The sequence below is a fragment of the Homarus americanus genome, unplaced genomic scaffold (assembly GCF_018991925.1).
Source record: "Homarus americanus isolate GMGI-L3 unplaced genomic scaffold, GMGI_Hamer_2.0 scaffold4060, whole genome shotgun sequence".
Taxonomy (NCBI): domain Eukaryota; kingdom Metazoa; phylum Arthropoda; class Malacostraca; order Decapoda; family Nephropidae; genus Homarus; species Homarus americanus.
The window spans coordinates 295585-321974 of record NW_024746161.1 but is presented as its reverse complement, the minus strand read 5'-3'; the positions used below and the strand labels follow the sequence as shown (position 1 = coordinate 321974).

At 41.3% G+C, this 26390-nt stretch overlaps 1 protein-coding gene across 1 annotated transcript; it reads left to right on the top strand.

Annotated features, from left to right (window-relative positions):
- The first annotated feature begins 2810 nt into the window (after nt 1-2810).
- On the top strand, nt 2811-26080 carry LOC121879069 (probable glutamate receptor). Its single transcript, XM_042385562.1, has 9 exons — nt 2811-2945; nt 3789-3879; nt 4485-4800; nt 6363-6580; nt 9033-9213; nt 15829-15928; nt 16292-16421; nt 22007-22108; nt 25232-26080. The coding sequence occupies exons 1-9, from the start codon at nt 2902-2904 to the stop codon at nt 25301-25303; spliced, it is 1254 nt and encodes a 417-aa protein (XP_042241496.1). The 5' UTR covers nt 2811-2901; the 3' UTR covers nt 25304-26080.
- Nucleotides 26081-26390: the final 310 nt, after the last annotated feature.

Below are 26390 nucleotides of genomic sequence, written 5' to 3'. Positions count from 1 at the left end.
GGAAGGGTACGGAATTCGGGGAAATGTCCTAGCGTGGATAGAAGACTTTCTACATAACCGCAAGCAGTGTGTGGTGATTAATGGCACGAAATCGCCATCTGTACCTGCAGCAAGTGGGGTACCACAGAGCAGTGTATTGGGCCCGCTGTTGTTTGTTTGTTTCATAAATGACATGCCTGACGTTGTACACTCCTCCATACAAATGTTTGCCGATGACGCCAAGTTATTTCGGGAAATTAAGAACCAAGCGGACTGTGAAGAGCTGCAGAAGGACCTCTGTGGGCTCAAGGAATGGTCGAAGAAATGGCTGCTGAGATTCAATGTTACGAAGTGTAAGAGGATGCACCTGGGGCGTACCAACGGTAAGGAGGCGTATCATATGTCCCAACGGGATGAAGAAACTGCACTAGTTGAGACTGCGTGTGAGAAGGCCCTAGGTGTGTATGTTGACAATGAGCTGAAGTTCTCGGGCCATTGTGAGAAGAAGGTAAATCAGGCAAATAAATTATTGGGTCTTATAAGAAGGTCGTTCAGATATCTAGACGGTCCGTCCCTCGTAACGATCTTCAGGAGTGAAGTGCTTCCCCATCTGGAGTACTGTCACCCCATCTGGTCCCCGAGATATGCTAGGGACTGTCAGTTCGTTGAAAATGTTTAAAGGAGGGCCACCAGACTGGTGCCTGCACTTCGGCACCTCAGCTACCCTGAGAGATTGGAGCGCCTGAACTTGCCTAGCTTATACTACAGACGGGCAAGGGGGAACCTAGTTGAGGTGTATAAGCATCTCAGGGGGCACTACTCAGTTGAGTGTCCTTACTTGGAGCTGGCGGACGCTCGCCCCACAAGGGGTCACAGCTCAAGATTGAAGAAGCCGCAAGTCCAGAAAACCGGGAGGGCAAACTTTTTCGGAGTGAGGGTTGTAAACTCTTGGAACAATCTACCAGAGAGTGTTGTGACGGCACCGAGTGTGAGCTCTTTCAAGACAAGACTTGACCAACACTGGAGCGGGTTCAGGTACATTCAGGAGCCGGTGCATGCCCAGTATTTGCCAACAGTGCGTGACAGAGACGTGACCGATCGCCCGGGCGGCTAGCGAGCCGATCTTTTGGTGAAGAATATAAATGAAAAGAGACGTGACCGATCGCCCAAGCGGCTAACAAGCCGATCAGTGGCGAAGAGGATATAAGTAAAAGTAAAAGTGAAACATGTCATTTTGTGTTTCATTGTTTAGCATTTTAATGTCAATCAAACCAATCTTACTTCACGTCTTTTCTGAATATCTTGATGATGATGATGAGTTATTAAGGTAGTCATATTTTAATGCATAGTTGAATGTTATGTTTCTTTTTGCTTTTGAATATTCTAATGGCAATAAATCATCTCATTCCTGACGAAGACCAAGTTGATCAACTCTCAGGTATGCACCACAAACTTCTTGCCTTTTAGACATTAAAATTTTCCGTCATGTAAATTTAACTGAGTAGGGTAGCTTGAGTGATGCACTATATTGTACATCTCTTCCTCGCAGCGGTGTGGCTGACGGAGAACAACCTCAACTCTCTGGGCTACAACAACTTCTCCAAGGAAGACCCGAGGAAGATAAGGTAACACATAACTTTCATCTTTTCCGTTTTCTCAATCGTCTGCTGAAATGCACTTGAACATGCAGCGTCTTCGAAATGAATATTGAAACCTGGTTCCTGGACGTTTCGACTCGGGCATTTCCCAGTGTAACCTAAATCAACTTTACCAAATTAACTAGTTCAGAACTAACATCCCACCATTATTCTACATAAATTACATTTAAATTTTTCATAAGCAAACAATATGGCACTTTAGGCACGATAGAACGAAGAAAATTTACCAATTCCAAGTTGTGGGTTTAGACTGGGTTTTGCAAATATCCGCAATTGCCACGCTGTTGATATTTAATATGCTCCTGATCACACATGGATATCTGAATATTAGGAAAATGTTTCGTGTTTGCATTGTTTCGGATATTCGAATATGATGTGCAGTCTACAGTGCGTATGTGGCAGGAAAAACAAAACTTTTGCGTATGTGTGACCTTGGCGAGCAGATACTAAGAGTTACTGGGTACCAGACTGCCAGTTCAAGAATGTTATACATCTCAGCGTTGGAGGCTTGTAACCTACTGTGATATGTAACGTCACGTGACTATCTTATCGTAACCTTGCTTTAACGTCCGGTGCAGAAATGTACTTACACTAGATTTCATATTCCAACACTACTTATTTCCACAACTGAGGTAAGGATGCATAGATAAGTAAAAATAAAATATTGCAATTTTGTAGCCATCTTACCCACTACCATGTCGTCATTTCTTAAGTGAAGGGGGTACGATGGCCGAGTGGATACAGCATCGTGGATACAGCATCGTCTCATGTTCTTAGGATTGGTAGTTCGCACCAGAGGCATCCACAGTTTACCCAGCTGTGAATGAGTACCTAACTGTGCTGTACATTCAAGCCAGTAATGAGTGCAGGCACAGCCACGCAGTCTCTTCGTGTATCACAAAATGACTTGGCCGACTGTGTCCTGTACCACTGCCAGCGTCAGGCCTTCAGGACCCACCTTTCCAGCGATAGTTACATTTTTAGATAACAATTTAAGGAACAATTATATATATATTTTTATATATATATATATATATATATATATATATATATATATATATATATATATATATATATATATATATATATATATATGTATATATTAGAATACATTATATACACCGCAGATAGACCAAGAGTAACTGCCACTCCCCCCCTCCCTGATAGGTTCCAAGAGAGGACAACACTGAGGGTGGCGGTGGAGCACTGGGAGCCCCACATCAGGGTGGAGAAAGTGGATGACCAGATACATATCTATGGGCCCATGGCCAACCTCCTCAGGGCCCTTGGTGATGCACTTAATTTCAAGTAAGTCAATAAAACAGGAAACAGAATACTTTCAAGGTGAGATTTTCTATTTCTTATAATATGGATTTGCACCCGTGACCTTCATGTATGCCACTGCCTACACAAATTCAATGTTTCAGTAACTAAAATCAAACCAGCGTTGAAATTTGTGTGATTTTAGCAGGATCAGACCATGAGTGACAAAGGCTGAAGTGTAGCAGCATCAAGCGGTTCTTTGATGAAAACCAAATTAATGAGAACTGTAAATTGCAATTTTAAATGGATGCAGATAAGTGGAAGGAGTATTCTAGCATTTATAACACTCGTAAGTTAACAAACAAGAGTAAACCAAAACTTGAACTCAACTCATTAACAAATTATTCATGAAGATAGAGCCCGACAAAAAAGTGGAAGAATTATAATACCACACAAGAAAAAAACATGCCAAGAAAGCCTCTAACAAAGAACAGTAGCCAGAATGTACAAATCATATGAGAACATATTCTAGTATTTTCACATACCATGGTTATATATTCATTGTCGGTCGGTTGTTAATTATTCCTCCCTAGCTGTAGATCACTGAGCATATGATGCCTCTGCTTTTCACTACACACTTATATCATAACGTTCATATTTTTTAACAGAACTTTGAACCTGTTTTATCCTCAATTTTAATGCATTTAGCAGAGTATTGTGGATAATAATGCGACCTTACCGAAGTTGGAGCCAATTATAATGAAAATTTTTATATTGTTCATAAATAATATTATAAAAAAATCACATTTATATTGCTTTTAATAGAATTTTTATATTATAAGTCAGTACATTACTGTACATAAAGACAAGTTGTTGTATACCCTACAGTTACACGCTGGTGAGGCCACCAGACGGTGCATGGGGCGCCCCTGACAGTAACGGGGTGTGGAATGGTATGATAGGCATGGTGAAGCGCAACGTAAGTATATCCCACCACCTCCCACACCTCTGCCACCTCCAATGTATACGCAAATGTATAATTATGTGTACGTGGCTGAACTCGTAAGCAGAGGAGGAGTCTTTGTTGTATCCTGTATTGGGTCCATTACTCTCGTCAGTAGGGTGATATGAGGTGGGATCGAACAGAAAAATGCACAGTATGGCTGTCCAGGAGATGGCGAGAGCTTTGTGAATGTGATGTGATATCCAGGAATGACCTGTCTGTGAGTGAAGGAGGTGGTCCCTTTTCTTTTTCTTTTTTTATGAACTAAGCTATTTACAAATTTTAATCTTTGTTACTCAAAATAATGCTAGGGGGTATATGAACCGGCTCCGATCCCTCCCTAAGTATGGTCCCCATCCTGACAAGATGCATTTTTATGTCGGTTTCAGGTGGTTAAATGTGTACCTGCAAATTGAGCCTCTTATCAAAGCTACGCAAATGATTACATTACCAAACCATGTAAATAGTTTGTAAATATATACAGTGTTTATGTCTTAAATACTTGCCCACTAAGTGTCATATCCCACCCCATACCACCCTGTATGTTTGCTCGAGAACTTGAGGTTCTATGTTACCACCAGGAAGCCGATCTCGCTATGGGTCCCTTCGGAATCACGGAAGCGCGGGCCAAGGTTGTCGAGTTCTCGCAGCCCATATTGATTGATTACTTCAGGATCCTGGTAAAACGAGGCTCCGCCAAGCCCAACCCATGGGGCTTCTTCAATCCCCTGGGACCCTTGGTGTGGGTGGGGCTCTTGCTGTCCCTCCTGCTGGTGTGTGTGGGACTCTGGTTATTCGTCTTCTTCGGCCCGGGGATGAGGGAGTGGAGCATCTCGAGCAAGATCACTTATGCCTTCAAGCAGACATGGGATCAGTTTGCCAACCTGTGTCAACAGAGTGAGTGTTTGCCGTGTTCCCTATGACAGAGTTTAAGTTTTCTTGCGGCTTGTTGACTCAATTTATCTTTTGAAAAACTCTTAGAGAAACACCTCGTGTTCTGTGGCTTTGGTACAGGGTATGGGTTTATATATATTGATTATTAATAATATTCTTTATCCATTAAGTCTCTTTCAGCTTAATTACACAAGTTATATCTGTAGTGTATAAAGACCTCTTATCTATTCTAAGTTCGTGAGTTTCGCTAGTGACCCATTAGTGATTATTTTAACAACTGAATGTGTTTCTCCTTACACTGTTTTAGCCTCTCTACAATCACAGAATATGAAACAATAATGGTGTGAAATTGTGAAAGGGGGACTAAGGATACATTATTTTCTTTTATCTTTACTTTAGCCATTTTGCCATTTATCTTCCTGTTAGCCTTTTGGGCAGTCAGCCACGTCTCTGTTACGCACTGTTGGAAAGCATTGGGTCTATAATGTATCTGTACCTGTGCCAGTGTTGGTCAAGTCTGGTCTTGAATAAGCTCAAACTCAGAGCCTTCACAATGCTCTCTGGCAGATTCTTCCAAGAATTCACATCTCTCACTCCTAAAAAGTTTGCCATGACAGTTTTCTGAACTTGTGGCTTCTTCAGCCTTAAGGTGTGACCCCTAGTGGGGCTGGCATCCACCAGCTCCAGGAATGAACACTCGACTGAGTAATGCCCTCTGAAGTGTTTATATTCTTCTATTAAGTCACCCCTTGCTCACCTACAGTATAGTATAAGCAAGGCAACTGCAGGCGTTCTACAGTAATCTCTATGGGTTCCTGAGGTGCCAGAGTACAGGCACCAGTCTGGTGGGCCGGCCTTCCTTTAGACATATTCAAACTGGTAATTATTGGTGACACACCCCTCGCCGATTTTTCATAGAAAATGAACTTAAAAATGCCGCAATTTCACTGTGTTTTGCAGTGGAGACTGTTGTAATTTGAGAAAATGTGTTAAAATGTGGTTATTTCTAAATTAAACCTAACCTAATGTTAGTCGATAAGGAACACAAGCGGCTGAAGCATTGCTAGCAGGCAGCACCAACCTAACCAAAGAAACCTATTTAACTTAACCTAACTTCTGGCCCCAGGACCCCCTGGCATATTAAATAGAACATATTTTGATATGGTGTAATTTCAATTTTTTGTGGGCGTGAGAGTCCGCTTGGACCGAGCGAACAAGATTGAGCATGGATCGGGCCGCCATACAATTTCAACATCGAGAAAGACGAAATAGCGCAAGCCTAGGGCCCAAATTATCTATTAAATGAAACATTTGCCCAAGAAATGAATGGCATATCCGAACTCAGCAGTAAAAATTTAGTTAGAAACGATCCATCAAAACAAAATGTGGCTATGGGTATGTCGTTCGCCTTCAATCTATTTTTTTTATTTTAGTCAGTGTATTCATGATGGTTTTCTCGTTGTAAACACATATACTTAAAAAACACATCTACTGGCCTATAAAATGTTCCATATTGTACAAGAACAGCACTTCAAGGAAAATAAACTAGTATGCTCTGCCATCAGCCATGGTGTACTCGCCGGACGAGATGCCGTTGAGGATGTTGGTGAGTGTGTGGCTGATGACGGTGCTGGTGATCATGAGGAGCTACTCTGGGGCCCTCACCTCACTCCTCGCCGTCAGGCAGATCCCCATCAAGATCAACACACTCAGAGATCTCATCCAGGCTAAGGAATACGGTGTCATCTTCGAGACGTCGACGGCCCTGACAGCATACATGGGTGTAGGTGATGTAATAATAATAGTAATATTTTATATGCAGGTAAATTTTAGCAAGAATAGCCGACAAATCTATGAGATATTTATTTCCAGTAGAGTCCTTCAGTAAATGCCAACAGCATCTGGTGTTCCCAGGAGGTCGTCCATCCATGTACTAACCAGACCCAACGTTGCTTACCTTCGCTCATCAAAAGAAACGGTGTTTTCAACTGGAATGGCAGTCTGATGTCTTTTGTGTCTATGATTATCGAGAGAGACAGGGGGCAGGGGCGGGGCAGGGGCAGGGCGGGGAAAGGGCAGGGGACAGGGACGGGGGAGGGCAGGGACAGGGAGGGACAGGGGCAGGGACAGGACGGGGACAGGGCAGGGACAGGGACGGGGACAGGGGACAGGGATGGGGACAGGGGACAGGCAGGGGACAGGGCAGGGGACAGGGACGGGGACAGGCAGGGACAGGGACGGGACAGGGCATGGACAGGGCAGGGACAGGGACGGGGAGCAGGGCAGGGACAGGGACGGGGACAGGGCAGGGGACAGGGACGGGGACAGGGCAGGGACAGGGACGGGGACATGGCAGGGGACAGGGACGGGGACAGGGCAGGGGACAGGGACGGGGACATGGCAGGGGACAGGGACGGGGACATGGCAGGGACACGGGACAGGGGCAGGGCAGGGGGCAGGGGACAGGGACGGGGGACAGGGCAGGGGACAGGGACGGGGACAGGCAGGGGACAGGACGGGGACATGGCAGGGACAGACGGGACAGGGCAGGGACAGGACGGGGACATGGCAGGGGACAGGGACGGGGACAGGGCAGGGACAGGGACGGGGACATGGCAGGGGACAGGGACGGGGACAGGGCAGGGACAGGGACGGGACAGGGCAGGGGACATGGACGGGGACAGGGACGGGGACAGGGACGGGGACATGGACGGGGACAGGGCAGGGGACAGGGACGGGGACATGGGTGCCTATAGAAGATTCGTAAGAAAATGAACAAGTGAGACTAAAACAAGATTCTTTGATAAATTTCTGTTAAACGTTTATCATATAGTCAGCCTTATTAAAGAAATTTCTCTCTAGGATATTAGGTCAAGATGTAGCAAGATTGGTTATTCAACAGAATATTTACGAGGATATCGGTGAAGTGAATCTTACTGAAATAAAAAAAATCGGTAATTATTGACGACTGACCCGCCGCCGATTTTTCATAGAAAACGAATTTAAAAATGTGGCACTTTCACTGTTTTACAGTAGACACTCATAGTTTTGGTAAATATGTTAAAAAATATACTTCTAAATTAAACCTAACCTAACCTTAGTTGATAAGAAAAACAAGCAGCAGAAGCATTGTTAGAAGACCTCACCAAAGAAACCTAACTAACCTTACCTAACTTCCAAGCCGTGAAGTTCCGCCCTCCGGACCCACGGTATATTATACAAAAAGAACTTACATATTTTATTTTATTCATTTATTTATTTTTACGGGGATTAGCCCACCCGGACACAGGTCACTGACCCACATCGGGGCCTGGGGGGCGAAAATGTAGTAATAATAATAATAATAATAATAATAATAATAATAATAATAATAATAATAATAATAATAATAATAATAATAATAATAATAATAATAATAATAATAATAATAATAATAATAATTGTCATAATAATTCATAATAAATAAAATTTATGATAAAACAAACAAAAATAAAATAATAAAATAATGATGATAATAATACAGTAACTGTAATAATAATAATAATTTTATTAATAGAGAACTATAAATACAAAAATGAAAAAAAGATCAAAAGTGAGAAACGATGTATGTATGTTGTGTTGTCAATGGCAAGAGAAACAATTGAGACCCTGCAATTGTGTGTAAATGAGGCAGAAAGTCAGATCAGCAACCTGGGACTTGGTCACAATTTTCGTGATGCCATATGGCAGCAGGGTCTACCATTAGACAGCACATTATGCTTCCAATATCTTCCCAGGCAGTAGTACCTCCCTGTTTGATAGCTGCCGACTACCTACTACCTACATATGGTGTAATTTTAAGTTTTATATGGGCGTGAGAGCAGCTGTCTAGTCCGTGTAGCTCATAAACAGACACTGGCGACTGGCATCGATCTGAGATGATTGGCTATGTACTACCACATTACCGCCAAGAAAGACAAAGTAGTGCACACCTAGTTATGTACCAAAGGAAGCAATTACCCCCCCCCCAATTATCGTTGGCGTGTTAGTCATCAATATTAACCAAACATTCTTGTCGGGAAGCAAAATCAGAATCTATTGACAAATGACCACCCAGGCTACCATAATATGATTATTAATGAATTCTGTTGTAAAAAAAAATATCCCTGGACACGACGTTAGTATACAGTATGATATTTTAGTTAAATGTCTACTAGAGAATTACGTTGGTGAGCTTTTACTGGTCACTCCCCCAGATGGCAGAATCGGGAGTGTTCGCGGAAATGGAAAAGGAGAACAAGAAGGGACGCTGTCAGTTCCTCAAAGCCAACGAACTCTTCGACGCTGCCTTCAATCTGGTCAGGTCCCAGGACTACGCCCTTCTCGTCGAGGAGTCCACCATTAGGAAGATTATGTCTGATGACTTCTCTGTCACAGGTATACTTGTTGATTAATTGGACTACATAATATCACCCAATTTGTGTCTTTAATGTCTTCAAAATATAATATTCAGAAATATACTTTAGCCCTCTCACGAAATAAATAAAACGAAATTAAGTTGTATTAACTGCTCGACACATTTCGGACTGGCGTGATAAAAAAAAATTAAGGAAAAGTGGGGTATAACCCATTGGTCCAGCTGTGAACGAGGCAGCGAAGCTGTAAACGAGACACGGGATGTTCCCATCCCGGGCTAAAGAAAATAATGGAAATGCAGTAATGAAAAACATGTTGACGTGACATTTGTACCATATAGCCAAATATTCACATTCGTTTTCTGGCAAACTTTTTTATTTAAACATACTAACTTTTATAAGAAATTAACTTAGAATTAATTTTACAGGTGAAATTAATATAAAGTGAGATTTCAGGTATGAATACATGTCACTTGTATCATTTAGTCATTAAGAGTACTGTAGTGAATTTCCTAACAAACAACCGTCTCCTTGGGTGTTGGCTGACATACATCAGTACAATATTGTCACAATCAAGAATTATCACTATAGATTTATAACATGTTTACTTTACTTTACTTTAACCGTTTTCGCCACTGATCGGCTTGTTAGTAGCTTGGAGGTCGGTCACGTCTCTGTTGCACACTGTTGGCAAGTACTGGGCATGAACTAGTTCCTGAATATATCGGCACCTGCTCCAGTGTTGGTCAAGTCTCGCCTTGAATGAGCTCACACTCGGTGCCGTCACAGCACTCTTTGGCAGATTGTTCCAAGAGTAAAAAATTGTCACACCGAAAAATTTTCACCACTGTTTTCTGGATTTGTGGCTTCTTCAACCTCGAGCTGTGACTCTTTGTGGGGAGGGCAGCTCCAGATATGTAGTCTCTTTCAAGATTCTTCGAACACTGCTGGAGACACCTGGCAACTCAAGGCCGTTTGTTTACTATAGTATGTATCAAAAATTATGAATGAATGTAAAAGGTTATCGATGATTGGTTACTTAGTTCCCTGTTGCTTAATTAATGGTTGGGCTTTGTTGTTTCGTATTATATTATACTATGTACTATAGTAAACAAACGGCCTTGAGTTGCCAGGTGTCTCCAGCAGTGTTCGAAGAATCTTGAACGAGACTACATTCGACCAAGTAGTGCCCTTCTGTAGTATAAGCTATGCAGTTGCAGGCGCTCTAATCTCTGAGTAGCTGAGGTTCCGCAGAACAGGCACCAGTTTGGTGGCACCCCTTTGGATATTTTCAATCAATTGACAGTCTCTAGCATATCTCGGAGACCAGACGGGGAAGCACCTCACTCTTGAAGATCGTGACGAGCGACGGACCATCCAGATATCTAACCGACCTTCTTATAACACCTACTAGCTTCGTTGCCTCATTCACCTGAAGTTCATTGTCGAAATACACACCCAGGTCCTTTTCACATTCGGTCTCAATTAATGCAGTTTCTTCGTCCTTTAGGGACATGTCATACGCCTCCTTACTGTTGGTGTGACCCACGTGCATCCTTTTGCACTTCGTGACATTGTTTCTTAGCAGCCATTTCCTCGACCATTCTTGAAGCTCAAGAGATTTTTCTGTAGCTCTTCACAGTCTGTTTAATTCTTAATTTCCATAAATAACTGGGCATCGTCCACAAACATTTGTATGGAGGAGAGTATAGCTTCTGGCATATCATTTATAGAGCAAACAAACAAAAACGGCCCCAATACACTGTCCTGTGGTACCCCGCTTGTCACAGGTACACATGACCAATTCGTACCATTAATCACTACTCACTGCTTGTGGTCGTGCAGAAATTCTCTGATCCACACTAAGACACTCCCTCGAATTCCCTACCCTTCCAATTTAATTTTCAGCCTTTCATGAAGGTACACTGTCCAAAACCTTGGCAAAATCTAAGTATATATTGTCGATATTTCCGCCTTGTTCTAGAATTCAAGTCAAAACACCCAAGACCTTCAGTAATTTTGTTAAGCAGGATCGTTCCGGCATAAAACAGTGTTGGCAGTCCTTTACATGGATGTTTCGTAGTATATGTTCCATCATGGCATCTCTTATGATGGTCGCTCTGCTGGTCAGGCTCACTGGTCTATATTTAGGCTGCGTTCACACCAAACGAGTCGAGTCGAGTCGCATCGAGTCTTGACTCTACGTAACTCGCCATTCAAGGGGACATTATTTTGCTTGTAATTTTGCAAAACCGTTTACACCAGGGGAGTCGAGTCGATTCATGAATATGGCCAGACCAATTTTTTCGTCAGTCATTGTGAATCCATTGTGGTGGAACCTCACCATGCAGCTGGAGGATTTGATAAATCTTGCTTGGGAGCGCTCCGTTCTCTATGTTCTCTGTTATTCTAAAGAAATTGTAGAATTGGTCTGGATGGTTCACCAAGTCTGGGAATAAATGAATAAAAGCACCAAAGTCTGGTCTTTTGGTGTTGAGTTCATGCAGCCATACTCGGTTCCTCTTCCTCCTACGCCGCTGAAACCACAACAGAGTATGTAAGGCTGCAAGAGAATGTGTGTCCATACCGCTTGACATCTGACAGGATACTGACAAACATGACTTCTGGACTTATTCTGTGTGAACGGAAATGAGTCAAATGACTCTGTTGACATGACGCGACTCGTTTGGTGTGAACGTAGCCTTAGGCTGCATTTACACCAAGCGAGTCGAGTCGATTCATTAGAGTCATTTGACTCGAGTCAAATTGACTCATTGCCGTTCACACCGAAAGAGTCGAAACGAGTCAGGTTTGTCAATAAATTGTCAGTACCCAGCCTGATTTCGAGCAGTATGGACACATTCTCTCGCTGAACTATATGCTCTATTGTGGGTTTGGCGTCATAGGAGGAGGAGGAGAACCTGATTGTGGATACACGAAATCCACACCAAAAGATCAGATTTTGGTGCCTTTAGTCATTTATTTCCAGACTTGGTGAACCATCCAGACAAATTCTACAATTTCTTTAGGATGACAACTGAAAACTTCAAGAAGTTGGTGGACATGGCAGGATCATCTGTCAAGAAAATGGACACAAACCACAACGGACGCGCGGCGACTGACGAAAAAATTGGGTCCAGCCGTATACATGACTCGACTCGATTCGATTCGACTCGGCTCGACTCGACTCTCCCGATGTGAACGGTTTCTAGAAAAATACATAAATTAATGCAAACTACAATGGCGAGTCAAGACGAGTCATGACTCGTCTTGACTTGACTCGCCTCGAATCGTTTGGTATAAATGCAGCCTTATTCGATGGAGTGACGATCGGCCTTCTTGAATATAAGACTCACATTAGCAATTTTCCAGTCATCGGGACCTTTTGTTTGTCCAGGCATTTGCAGAACAGGAACTTAAGGGGCTCAAAAAGCTCGTTACACTATTGGGTGTACCATATAAGGGCCGGGACTCTTGTGAATCTTTAGCTTTACAATTTAATTCTGATGCCATCTTCTGAGAACACCATGCGAGTCTTCACTGTGTCAAACCGTCTTTCCTCAAACGCAGGAAGATTGTTCGCATCCTTTCTTGTGATCATCGAGGAAAAGAAATTGTTCAACGCCTCCGACTTGTCCTGGTCAGAATCTGCATAACTACTATCTTCAAGCCTCAGGTCCGATGTGCCTACTCGCGTTTTTAATTTCGAATTTGCATATCGGTAAAAAGCCTTTGGGTTTGACTTCACCTTGCTTGCAATCAACCTCTGTAACTCTTTTCCAGCCCTTTTACACGCTGACTTTGCTTGGTTCCTAGATCTGGCATACGTCCTCCCGTCTGCTCATCATTTTTCCTAACCCACGTCTCGAAGTTCTGAGTTTTCTTCTTAACTTTGTCAACCGCCGCATGGTTCATGTGTAACGGTCTCCCTGTACCCCTTGTTATGGGACATACTTGTCTAGGTGTTATTATAATGTTTCACAACATGGAAACACAAGGGAAGATAAACAGGGAACGGGAATATTCATAATACACTAGAAACTGCTATAAAATATAAAACATATTTACACTATATACACAGAAAGGTGAAAACGAAAGTACATCAACTACAACTGAGAAACAACACCAGGGACAAAGGACAAGAACCTCTAATCTTACAATCAGCACATGGAATACCTGTTACCTATCACAATAAACATTATAATTATAATCCTAATCCATATATACAAAGTAAACTTAGCTGTGAGGTGACCACTCGGTACCACAAACACAAATCCCTCAGAGACACCGGGTACGTGTACACAACACAGGTCAGAGCCGGTCAGGACAGCAGCACGTCAGGAAGCCAGGGTGGGGAGTGATATTTTTTAATTTTTTTTTTTTTTTTTTTTAGATTTGTAGGAATATTACCTACGCGGACCTTAAGCTAAAATGCTGGTCCACCCCCTGTGGGGAGTGAGAACAGGTTCACAGCTACCAGTAGACCTACCAACTAACTTCACAGAGTTGCCAGGTTGTTTATTACTCACTACAAGGATGTAAACATTGACAAATAATACATAATGTACAATACAACAATATACTATTTCACCTACAACGATACATATCACAAACAAACATTATACAAACATAATATAACACTTGTAAGATGAAAAAGAATAAACATAATGAATAACTCGTTCCTTGAGCAAGCTGACTACCTAGTTCCCATCACATCCTGGATGCATTGGGTTTGGTCTTGGGTATATATATCTATCACTCAAATGGTTAATTTTACTGGCTATGATATTCAGCGGAGCATCTGCGTTCTTATATCGTAGTTAGTCAGGCCTGTGTATACTCCTCATCTCCTCCATCATCCCGTCGAAATTTCCTTTGTAATATTTGAACTTAGACCTGTTTTTGTCGTGAACTAAGTAACAGTTAAATCTGAATGACAACATTACACGGTGGCTGGTGCCAACTGCGGATAGATGTTCCAGTTGGTCACCGTACCCTCCTCGTTTGTTGAGATGAGGTCCAGTGGCTTGGGTGATAGCTCCTCTCTGTAATGCGTCGGGTTTTCAACATGTTGGAACATAAAATTATTTCTCAGAGTTTCTACGAAAAGAGTAGCAGGGTTATTAAGTCACTTGGCGAGAACTCATTTCTCCAGTCGATGTCGCCATAGATAAAGGCCCCCATGATAAGGACGTGGCTAGGGTTGAGCATCGCTGCGTTGTCTATTAAGCCTCTTAAGTTCCTTTGGTTTAGTGGGCCACAGTTTGGGGGTCTGTAGACACACCCGACAGTAAATAAGTCTCCTCCCTTTAATTTAATTTTACACTACTCGAACTCTTCAAATACATCCTCTCCCTGTACCCTCACCTGGCTGGCTCTAAGGTCTTGCCTAGCAAAGATAACCACACCTCTCTTGCAAATTTCTTGACAAAGGTTCGTAAATAACTCATATTCGTCAATACTGAACTCACATTCCTCTGACTCGATTCTCCTGTTCTTGTACAAAAGTTTTACAACTCCTACTATATCGGGTTGGTGTACCTTCAGTAGTGTTTGAAACTCCTCTCTCTTATCAAGGAACGTGTCAGTATTAGTGTACATGACATTCTCGGTAACGTCTCTGCTCTTGGTAGTAAACCCCCCACCCCATTCTTAGCAGCTGCTGCATTTGCTAAATACACTGTATTTTGCAGGGTGTGGTTAGAAATGTCATTGTTTACACACACACACACACACACACACACACACAAGAAACAAAATTGTGGCACCATTAATATAATATGTCTTGGTTACTTCCAGGCACTCATGCCTGTTGCTTTTCCCAATTTTGTTTTTCACTTAAGTTTATTTTCAGTCTCCACCGCAGTCACTGTTATCACTATGGACTGTCTTAGCTAAAGACACAGTGCTACACTCTCTGATCAGCCTTTGAACGGTCAATCACAGCCATGAACGCAACTCAATTAAAATTTTCTGAATAAATCTTGGCATATGGCAATGATTTTATGATTGTATACCTCACGGCCTACTGCTCCAGTCGAGTAGGGAGAATATTTCAATATATAATCGCGAATAACGTTAAAAATCCTTCATCGATTTACACATTCACATCACTAAGATCATCTTGATGCTCTTATGTAATCACTGTCCACTTGCCACCGCCCAACAACAACGAAGGCCAAAGTGCCAACAAGCTTTGTTACAGAGAAGCAACACGACGCGACCCGCACGACATACTCGTACATATCTGGAAGGCAATATCGAGAAAATTTACCTAGATTAATATTAAACAACTTAGTAGAGGGCACGCGTGCTGTGTATCATTAACGTTGAGGTCAACCATCCTAGAGGTTATAATCCTCTCTTTATGTTACATCAGTGCTAGTACTGTATTACATTTTCTAACCTTTTCTCAAACGTGGAAATTGTCCTTACAAGAAATTTTCAAATTTATTCGCCACAATTAATTTAATAAACAAATATAAAAAAACAATTAAATTTCTGCACTTAATAAAAATTATGTAGTGAAACGTGTGTGTGTGTGTGTGTGTGTGTGTGTGTGTGTGTGTGTGTGTGTGTGTGTGTGTTAAACCTAGCAATAATCAGTGACCAACTCATAACTCGTGAACCTCCCCAGAGAGATGCGACTTCTACATGGCCAAGCAGACGTACTTCCCTCTCATCTTCTGCATCATCGGTCGTAAAGGGATGTCTTTAATGCCTTCGATTAATTTCAGGTATGTAACTTTTGATTTATAATAATTAGTTCATCAGAAACAATTGCAGTAAAAAATAAATGAGCAGTTTGTCAGCAAAATTGTCCAGCCATTAGTAAGCCAACAAGAACATTTTGTGTAGCATTACAGTTTCTGTGTGTGTGTGTGTGTGTGTGTTTTGCAGGACACAATCTGATGTAACATATAACCTGTACAGGGAGTGTATGTGTTGCAGGATACAGTCCCTGGTAGAACACAACTTGTACAGTGAGTGTGTGTTGCAGGATACAATCTTATGCAACATAACTTGTACAGTGAGTGTGTGTGTTGCAGAACACAGTCCCTGGTGGAATACAACTTGTACAGTGAGTGTGTGTGTTGCAGGATACAGTCCCTGGTGGAACACAACTTGTACAGTGAGTGGATCGGGAAGGAGTTACAGAACGAGACAGCGTGTTTGAGAGCTCCCACCAGTATCACCGTCAACGAACCATACAACATGACGGGACTTTGGGTAAGTTGTTGATACTCATTGTGGTGGTGATTTAATACGTCTGGTATCGTTATATTAGGTTTAAAAGGAGACGACCCCACGAGATGTAGGTGACTATAAAAAGAAAAACACTGGCATTAATAGAGACAAAAATCAACACCAACTAGTGCTATAAAAACAAGAAATAAATATTTCTAATGTAACGAGAAGATTTGAGAATATGGAGAAATAAGATAATTATGTGGAGGGATTGTAAAGTGAGAAAGTTGGTAGCATAGTTCAGCTCTTCAACTATTATTCAAACAATTGTTGAAAGTAGAAATGCAGTTATAGATGTTGATACTTAAAGTATGAAAACAAGGTCATTTACTGTATATACAGTTCATTACAAGTACTAGAAAGTCTGGCCAATAAACATTAACTCACCGAAACACAATGACCATATGTAAAATTGACACCAAATATCATTTACTTCATTTAATCATTTGCCAAAGCACAAGCAACAAAGGGCACTGCCAACTATGCACTCTCTCTTACATAGTATTTCCGACACCATACTAATGACCGACACTGAGAGGTCTAGAATGGCTCTAGGCTTAGACTGCCTTTGGACCACCGCCAGTCGGCTTCCCCCTTGGACCACTGCCTGTTGGCTTCCCCTTTGGACCACTGGCTTTCGGCTTCCTCTTTGAGCCACTGCCCGTTGCGTTCCCCTTTGAGCTACTGCCCGTCGGCTTCCCTTTTGAGCCACTATCCGTCGGCTTCTCCCTTGGGCCACTGCCTTTCGGCTTCCCCTTTGAGCCATTGCTCGTCGGGTTCCCCTTTGAGCTACTGCCCATCGGCTTCCCCCTTGGACCACTGCCTGTCGGCTTTCCCATTGGGCCATTGCCCGTCGGCTTTCCCCTTGGGCCACTAACCGTCGGCTTCTCCCTTGGGCCACTTCCTTGACCGAATTCTTCTAATTATTCTTCGTTTCTTCATTTCATCTTCTTTTACTTCTTTTCTTCTTGGTTTTCATATTATAATTTTTTTATGGGAATAAAGGCTGGTGGGTGACTCACTGCACCTCCTTGCCCTTCACCTTCTTGGTGGAGGTCTTACAGTAGTCACCTTCTGGTACAATCTTATCATTTTGTACCCGCTGAGTCTCACTCTTTACGGTCTTCTTATATATTTGTGGTTTTGGTTCTTTGTTTCTTCTTTAATCTTGATTGAGGACACTGGTCCCTTCTTCCTTTGGGCAGAGTCGCCACCACCGGCCTGGACCACCACCACCTTCTTGTTTTTATGGTGTACCATTGTGGTGATGTGTAATAATGACATTAATAATATAATACTATAATATTATTAACAGTCCACTGAGGTAGATTCACAGATTTGCCTTGAAAAATATAGTCAAGATGAAATTTTGTACAGTTTAAATATAGGCCCACCACACCTTTGGTGTATGGTGCGGCGATGGTCTCCTGCCGCATCACTTAAAGCTCCTCCACGCCCCCGTCGTGGACCTACCCACCTGGGTCCAAGACAACCCCTGGGTGGAGATGTTCCCCCACAACCTGAACTAGTGCTGGGCATCAGTGTGGAGGATCCCTCTATTGAGAACAATAGCCGAGTTCCCCTGTGGCGTGATATAGTTAGCCTGCAAGAATGTAGAGCACAGGTGGACGCCCTCCTTCAGGCAGTGGAGAATGCCGAGTCGTTTCCAAGGACCATGCTCGTCATCCCGGTGGGGGTGGCAGTCATCGTAACACCTATGGCTGCCTATACCCATTAGGGTGTGTCATACGGAGGCGAATTTTTTTTTTGAGTTTGAAACATCGGCCCATGGTATTAATGATGTACTTCTATGTGCAGAATCATGTGATATCTTCAGATTTGAAAAGTTTTCATTTTTTGCTAGGTAAATTTTAACTTGAAATCTTATGAAAATTCAGTATTCCCACCCTTTTACCAACACCACTAAATAGCTTATTTAAAGTAAAGTAAATGTATTAGGTTAATTTATTAGGATGAAAATGATCCAGAATAGTGAAACGAATGATCTTGACACATTTATTAAATTTAATATTCCTTTAGAAAACAAAATCATCAAATACAAAAACCGGTTTTACTACTACGGCCCGGTGTTGCTGCACACCATAGAGAATGTTAGGTTCTGGATAATAAGTTCTATATACAGGAGCGAACACAAACACCTGTATAGTTTTGTAGGTTCGGTTTACTGGATCAGAGATATGTACACAAAGGGAAGTAGTGCTCTCCTCAGCTTGGCTGCCTGTCAACTGCTATAGACGACGTATGGCAAGTGATACATTAGCAGCTTCCATACGTCGCCAGGCACATTAATTAAGCATGTGGGATATCTTAAATACATTGCCACACACTGCTAGCTAGGCTGAATAAATAATACATAAATGGAGCACATACATAATATACATACACAATATATAATCCAGCATACATAATATACATACAGAGAACATGTCTTTCTTGCTTCTGTTTCTACTCATCACCTCCCTGCTGACCACCTGAGCTCGGATGTAGCCTTCCCTTCTCTCCTGGCTGTACACGTGACTGCTGGCCTCGCTCACTTGCTGTACACAACGCTCTATACTCTGGGTGTGCGAGGGCCAGGCAGGGACATGCATGGGGTTGTCCAGGAAAGCTCTGACTTGAACATTGGTGAGGCTGCAGGTAAGAGGGGCTCACTGCCAGCCTGGATGTTATCCAGATCTATGAGATCAGTGAGGGTCTTGGCACCTAGATTGACTTCAGGAGTCTTCCTGACCCTGAAGGAATCGTCACCAACTGATTCGTCATGCCCAGATCCTCATAAGTCTCATATCCAAGATCTTTTTGACTGCCACTCTTCTCTCCTCCTCATCCTTACTGCAGAGCATTGTCTGCAGAACTGCCTCGGGATGAGCATACCAGGAAGATCTCCTCACAGTCTGCTGCACAATCTGAACAACCTTCCTTGGCTGACTCCTCAGGAGCTCAAGCTGGAAGAGAACATGCCTCGGACCTTTGGAGAACGATGACTTGACCTTGGTGTTGAACCAATTTGGCAAGTAGACACTCACGATGAATTGGACAATAAGTCTCAGGTTGTGAAGCTGGTTCCCTTTCAGCTTGCTTATGATGAGCGACCCAAATTCTGCAGAACCTGAGAGCCATTGTGAGCCACCTAGAATGTGAGACTGGACCTATCTGCAGGTAAGCAAGTCTATCAGGCATGACCCCAGTTTTGATGGCACTGCAAATCATGTAACCATAAAACAATACTCAGGTCGTCAATGACAGTATGTGCAAGCTCCAACGAGTGGAGGGGCCAACTGTGATTTTTTCAAAGCTCGGATTTATTTCTAACTCAGTGGCAGAGTCCAGCATCTTGCCAAGAGGACCAGACCATCTGTTGTTTGAAAGAGTCTTGCCATCCAACTCCTGGATCAGATGTCTGAGTGGCAACTCGTTGGTGTGGAGGTCACAAACAATCCAGACCAGCTTCCTCCCAATCGTCCGCTCTATCCACTGTATGACCCCCCCTTGCCACCCTGTGTTCGTGTTGGTGCTGTCCCCTCCAATGGCCTGCAGGGTCTGGTCTACGTTCCTCTCTCTGAGCCAGTTCACAATGTTATCTGCCACTATCTCAGCTGGTTTCCTGATGTCATCTTTCTCTGGAGGAATGCCACAACATTTCCCAAGCTCACTGCAGTAGCAGGAGTAGTGTTCCTCCTTCACCATGGCAAGGAACAACTTGTCAGAATCTCCAACTTTCATGAACACTTTAGTGTCATCCCTTCTCCCATCAAAGAACAAACAATTGATTCCATTTTCTCTTATCCCCTTATCAAACTCCTCTTCTAGGTTACTGACAAGTTTCTCCTGAGCTCTCCTTACTTTGTTATGATCTATCACCAGGTGAACATCATCAGGTGTTATCAAACCACCGTCAATCTAGGCAGCTGTTGCTATCTCTGCAGTTTCTCTGAGACCAGTGTGGTGTCGCATGCTGGCCAGAGCTATGCTCGGGATATCTTTCCTACTTCGAATCTTTTTATGCCTGAAGAAGTCAGATCATTATTTTCTGGGTTAGGGACAAAGTCAACATTCTGGTCAGCACTCGGATCAGCCATGGGGAAGTCATTAAACCTGAATCAGCTTGATTCTAATCACTGCCTTTAATTCTCACCCTGGGCCTCTTGCCCCCTTTTCCTCGGCAACTCTTCCCTTCTGTCTCTGTGGCAGCCTCCCTGTCTCTTCTGACTCCGGAATATCTTGGCTAGAAACTCATGAGAGCCCCTTATACTGCCAGTCTTCTCTCTGTGCTTTAATGAAATGCCAGTTCGATCACAGCAGGAATCTTCAGTTCACGCTTGCAAATACAGGAGATAAATTGGATTTACAGTCACGATCGCATCCAAACCCAGGACAGAGAACAATTGGGCACTTGCAAGTAATTATGTCAAATAACTGGTCCAGTTGTTTCTGGCAAAAGCTGTCCTTAACTGCAAAGCTTTCTCTCCCAAGAGAGACATTCTTGCCTTTTTCCCAACTGGCTGTAGCAGCTCCTCACTAATCTTCTTCTGACTTGTTATGACTGGAGGCTTGAACTGAGCGTTAGCCAGAGGTACTCGTGCCAAGACAGCTTTGGTCATATCACTGGCAATGTCTTTGTTTGTGTAAGTTTTGGTTTCTTTTCACTGATTTGCCTGACGAAACACCGTATCTCAAAAAAGCATCTCTCTCGTAGGCAACTCCGACTTCAGGAGCTCTCTCCCAGACCCAAGATAGTGACTGAGATGGCTGATTTTTGGTTCCTCGTCCTGACACAAGCAGCCATCGCAAATATTATCAACTTATAAATGCATCAGAATCTGAAACAAAAAAATATTGTTAGTTGGGTTGTTAAAGAATGAAGCTCAGAAAGCAATGTTCACTTATTTAATTGTAATGTGCACTACTGTATGTTAGATTTTCGATAAATTTCACGCTAAAATTTACCTAGCAAAAGGTTGCAAAATATTGAACCAAATTATTTTCTGTTTATATACACTAAAATCTACCAAAAAAGTGATGGGCCATTAGTTTTAGCTGATCTTCCCTCCTATGACACACCCTAATACCCATGGTACATAGAAGCAAGGTGTATGTGAGTGGTAGACTACGCGACTCTCGTGTCAGTTAAAAATGTTAGGGGCATTAGTCTTCATTAATAATCTATTTGAAATACACAAAATAAACGTCAACCCCAGAGAAAAAATATAGAACCCGGAAAAACAACGTCTTTCCTCCTTCAGGGAAGACAAATGGTAACCAGAGCAAGACAGCAAACCAACTGTTAGATATATGACTTAGAAAGGGGCACAATTATTTAACAACATTAGTGGTGTTGGATATATAACTGTATAACTGTGAGTAATCATTTAGGGATGTATCCATTGAATATAATTTGGTTCATTATGTAACTAAGGTAAATATGGACACCACATACAATTATAGGCTAAAGTTGTTCAGTATATTTTCTAACATTACAAGATTTATGAATACAAAAAGAGGTGTAATTAGACGGCTAATATGAGTAATTCTGTCATTCTCCCCAGGGTGTATTTATGGTGCTGTTTATGGGTCTATTTGTGTCGTTCGTGACGTTCGTGGGTGAGCTGGTGGTTCACTTCCTCCACCAGAGAGAGACACTAACAATGGTGGGTCTTCCATCTACTGACACACGACTCCCTGCAGAACCCAAGCATACTAATCTGGGGGCTCTGGCACTCATCAAACAACTGTCGCACTCTGTAACCTTTAATACTTTCAAAGACCTTAGTTCCACTAGAGTATCGGAGACTGTTTCGGGTCCTTCAGCTTTCCGGGCCCCGGAACAATAGTATCTTTAGACTCCATCTTATGCTTGGGCCCTGCTTCCCTGCTTCATCCAACCCGGATCTGACTGTGAAATAGCTTACGCAATGATGTAGATTTTTTTTTTGGGGGGCGTTATCTTACTCTATAGATGGGAAATGATGGAAGTCGAGTGTAATTCCCGTCACACTGACTCATTGTGTACTGAAGGCCTAGTATTAACTATTTAGTGTGATGCATCCGCACTGCAGCCATTGCCCCTAATGAGCCGTCAGGGCTCGGGACCCACTTTCACTTTCTCAACTCATGGCCAAAGGTAGGGCCTGGTATTGATCATCAGCACATACCAGGGGACACTTGTATGTACTTGTGGTTCACAAGTATCACCAACACTGCTTTAACATACAGGAATACTTCAAGGCAATATTCTGAGTCCATTTATGTTTCTTTGTATTAGTAACATTAATATTCTGAGTCCATTTATGTTTCTTTGTATTAGTAACATTATGTATACAAGAATCTTAAAGCCAAATTCATTAGTAAAGGGAAAAAATCTCACATCCGGAATATACGAAACAATAAAAATTGAACTGGGAAAATTACAAGACGAGATTTCTTGACAAATTTATCCTTAATATGGTAGTACTATATTTGTTTTTAGCACCTCTTAGGGCCTAATACATCAAACCTGGTAAACCTAAAGATGAATCATGCGTAAACTCTAAGAAAAGAAACTAATATATAACAACTTAAGAAGATATGCAGGGTGTCCACACGCTGGTTTTATTATACGTGACGAACACCAAAAAATTGTTTCTTGTCATAGTAATCTTCCACACGTGTACTGTGCCTTATTATGTCTACTACATTTTTTTGATGATTAAGTTTTAAATTGGGCCAGATTATATATGGAAACCTTGTATATTAACTTTATATTCACGTCATCTTACAGTTTATCGGGCTTTCAAAAATAGAGCCTAATATAATTTCCTTTACGGTGATACTATTCCTCTTGAGAGAATAACCACACTCAAAATATTGTATTTGCTCATTGTAAGTATGAGTAGTAGTGAGGAGTCGGAGTCTGTATGACCTTACGCTCGTTTCCTTTACTTACTCATAATGCACTGTACACAAACCCTGATTTTATGATTTAGTTGGAAAAAGGTTAAATCGACTTAATTGACACCAAATGGGGAAGACCAAAATGGTAATTCTCAGGTCTGCTTTAGGGAATTCCACTTTGCATTTATATTAAGGATTAATATCTGAAATAATAAAGGTGGTTGAAACGACTAGAAGGTTTAGACATCCTGAACGGTTTAAAGCAAGATTCGTGAACTCATTTCTTGTATATTACTGTACACGACTTCCGCCAAATTTCCTTCTGACATTTTGCCGGATTGAAGCGCTGTGTAACGCCCCGCCATTTGCTATTGTCAAATTTAGGTTACAACTTTCAGCAAAATATTATAATGTTATGAATTGCTTTGTCTATTACCACTATTTCACAGTTGGTATGATGTCTTGGTGCAGGATCTTTCCCATCGTTAAATAGAAATCATAACGTAGATTCATAATTTTTTTTTAAATTTAGATGTAATTGGCATTTATGTAAATTCCATTTTTTTACCTTAAATAAGAATGACTTTGTAAGTTTTATATTTTCCATTGATATCCAATTTCAGAATGTTCTTAAACCTTAAGGTTCAAATATATTTTCCTTAAATTCTTAACCTAAGAGTTTTGAACAGTAAACCAAATTTCTTTGACTGGTTTTTGTTGGCAGCAACAAAGACGGATTTGTTGAAAAAGGTAAAACAATGTAAGATTCCAAAAGAGATCAGATACAGTAGGTAGTAGGCAGCTATCAAACAGGGAGGTACTACCGCCTGGGAAGATATTGGAAGCATAATGTGTTGTCTAATGGTAGACCCTGCTGCCATATGGCATCACGAAAATTGTGACCAAGTTCCAGGTTGCTGATCTGTCTTTCTGCCTCATTTACACACAATTGCAGGGTCTCAAATCTCAATTGTTTCTCTTACTTGGACAATACAATATTTTATATATATATATATATATATATATATATATATATATATATATATATATATATATATATATATATATATATATATATATATATATATATATATATATATATATATATATATATACAGTATTTATATATATATACAGTATATATACAGTATATATATATATATATACAGTATATCGTTTCTCACTATTAGCCCGGGTGGGCTAATCCTCGTAAAAAAAAGTAAGTTCTGGAAACCCTAAAACTTTGACAATAAACATGATATATAATTTGTATATGAACATACTATATTTAATGATATATGCCTTATCATTATTGAGTAACTTTTTACAAAATTCACTGTTATATTGTATGTAGTCATTAATGTTTACCTTGAAAACTACCAGCTTAAATGTCTTTGCTGTACTTTTAAAAATTTAGACTGGTTAAGTTTGCCGGAAGCACAATATGTTCAAGTGAGTTAATATATTAAGCCAGTATTTCTAATTTTAAAGTAAAGAAAACGAAAAGTAAAAATGCTGTACAAGGAGTGGAACAAATTATACCGTTGTGTTACGGTCACTTCATATACGAGGAGACGCTTGCACTGTCAGCATTGCGTGTTGAGTACTGCATCTCTCACTTCCTCGAAATTTCTACCCCTTGTCAAATACCTAATTGTAGGGACACAGAGGGCCACTTACAATGAACTTCTAATATTAAATTCTATTTTCATATATGTCAGCCCTTAGCATTTACTGAAACATGGAGCATGTAGAATAATATTAGCATTAATGATATTATTAAAACTCGTAACCATAAAACTGTACTGAAGACAAGCCGACAATTGTAGTTTTCACAAAAATAACATGTTACAAATGTTTATATTGTCTATTTTTCTAGTTAAGATTCTATTCATTTACAGATAGAAGAACTGCAGGCAAACAGCAACAAAATTCGCCACTTCCACAAAACAGTACTGATGAAACACCGATGAGGAGTTTTTAGATTAAAGCACAAGATCAAGTAGTAAATATAATCTCACTGAAGAAGTTCTCACAACTTTCCTAGCTTTTCCAGATTTGATTACTCAGCTTGTTAGTCAGGAGATTTTCCCCTACTCTGATTTAGAAACTTGAAAAGGAATGCCACGAATGCGTAAGCGAGACGAATGATCCACCGCAGTTATCTACAGTGAGAAAGACTGCACTGAAGATCTTAATAAAGAAACAACAATTATTTAATATAACAAAATTTCAAAGGAAAACGTTTTAAGAAAAAATATCCCGTACAAATATAACTTTAACGTAATAAAATCCAAGACAGTTAAATGCATAATTAATGAAGATTGATGTAGTAGGAGCAAAAATTGCAATTAGCCTCAGACAGAACAGACACGGGATATCAAACACACTAAACACTGTAAGACAAATCTAGGATCCTAGATAACAAGACAAAGCTTCTAGACACCTAATTAAGACATAATATACGGAAGGCCAGATTATTAGAGACAAGGAGCCTAGATAACAAAAAAATACACTGCAACTTTGACTTCCTATTCAGACTGAACCTCCACATAGCGTTTAGCTTCATTTCTAATACTGCACTTGTTGAACACTAGTACTCACGACAAAGATACAAAGATAAGACAGACAGTAGCTTTGGGGAAACAGTCCTGAGAAGACCACTAAGAAAAACATTTGAAACTTCCCGTTCAGTAGCTAAAACAACTATCTGTGCAGGAGGGGGTCGATATGCACCGAAATTTTACGTGTGACTAGTGACAACCCTCATATACCAAAATTTATCGTCCATGGTCTCATAATATTTCCCACAAAGTATGCACAGATAGTTGTTTTAGCTACTGTACATCACGGGGTATACTGTACTCGTATATATAATATTATGTTCACGGTATAACAAGGATTTCTGGGTAATTTCACAGCAGTGACGATTTGATTGACTAGAGTCAGTCCCCGTTGACATTCTGTCTGCCCATTGGTGCAAGAATACTGTAACTAGCAAACCACAACCAAACAACCTTTCACGGTCGATACAGTTCAATTCAATTTCAATTGTTTACT

What these genes read in the sequence shown, in the direction of transcription:
- LOC121879069 (XM_042385562.1), top strand. Translation starts at nt 2,902, where the DNA reads ATGGCCAACCTCCTCAGGGCCCTTGGTGATGCACTTAATTTCAA. An exon ending in GGTGATGCACTTAATTTCAA is followed by an intron (nt 2,946 to 3,788) that starts GTAAGTCAATAA and finishes TATACCCTACAG; the next exon opens with TTACACGCTGGTGAGGCCAC. An exon ending in TGATGACTTCTCTGTCACAG is followed by an intron (nt 9,214 to 15,828) that starts GTATACTTGTTG and finishes GAACCTCCCCAG; the next exon opens with AGAGATGCGACTTCTACATG.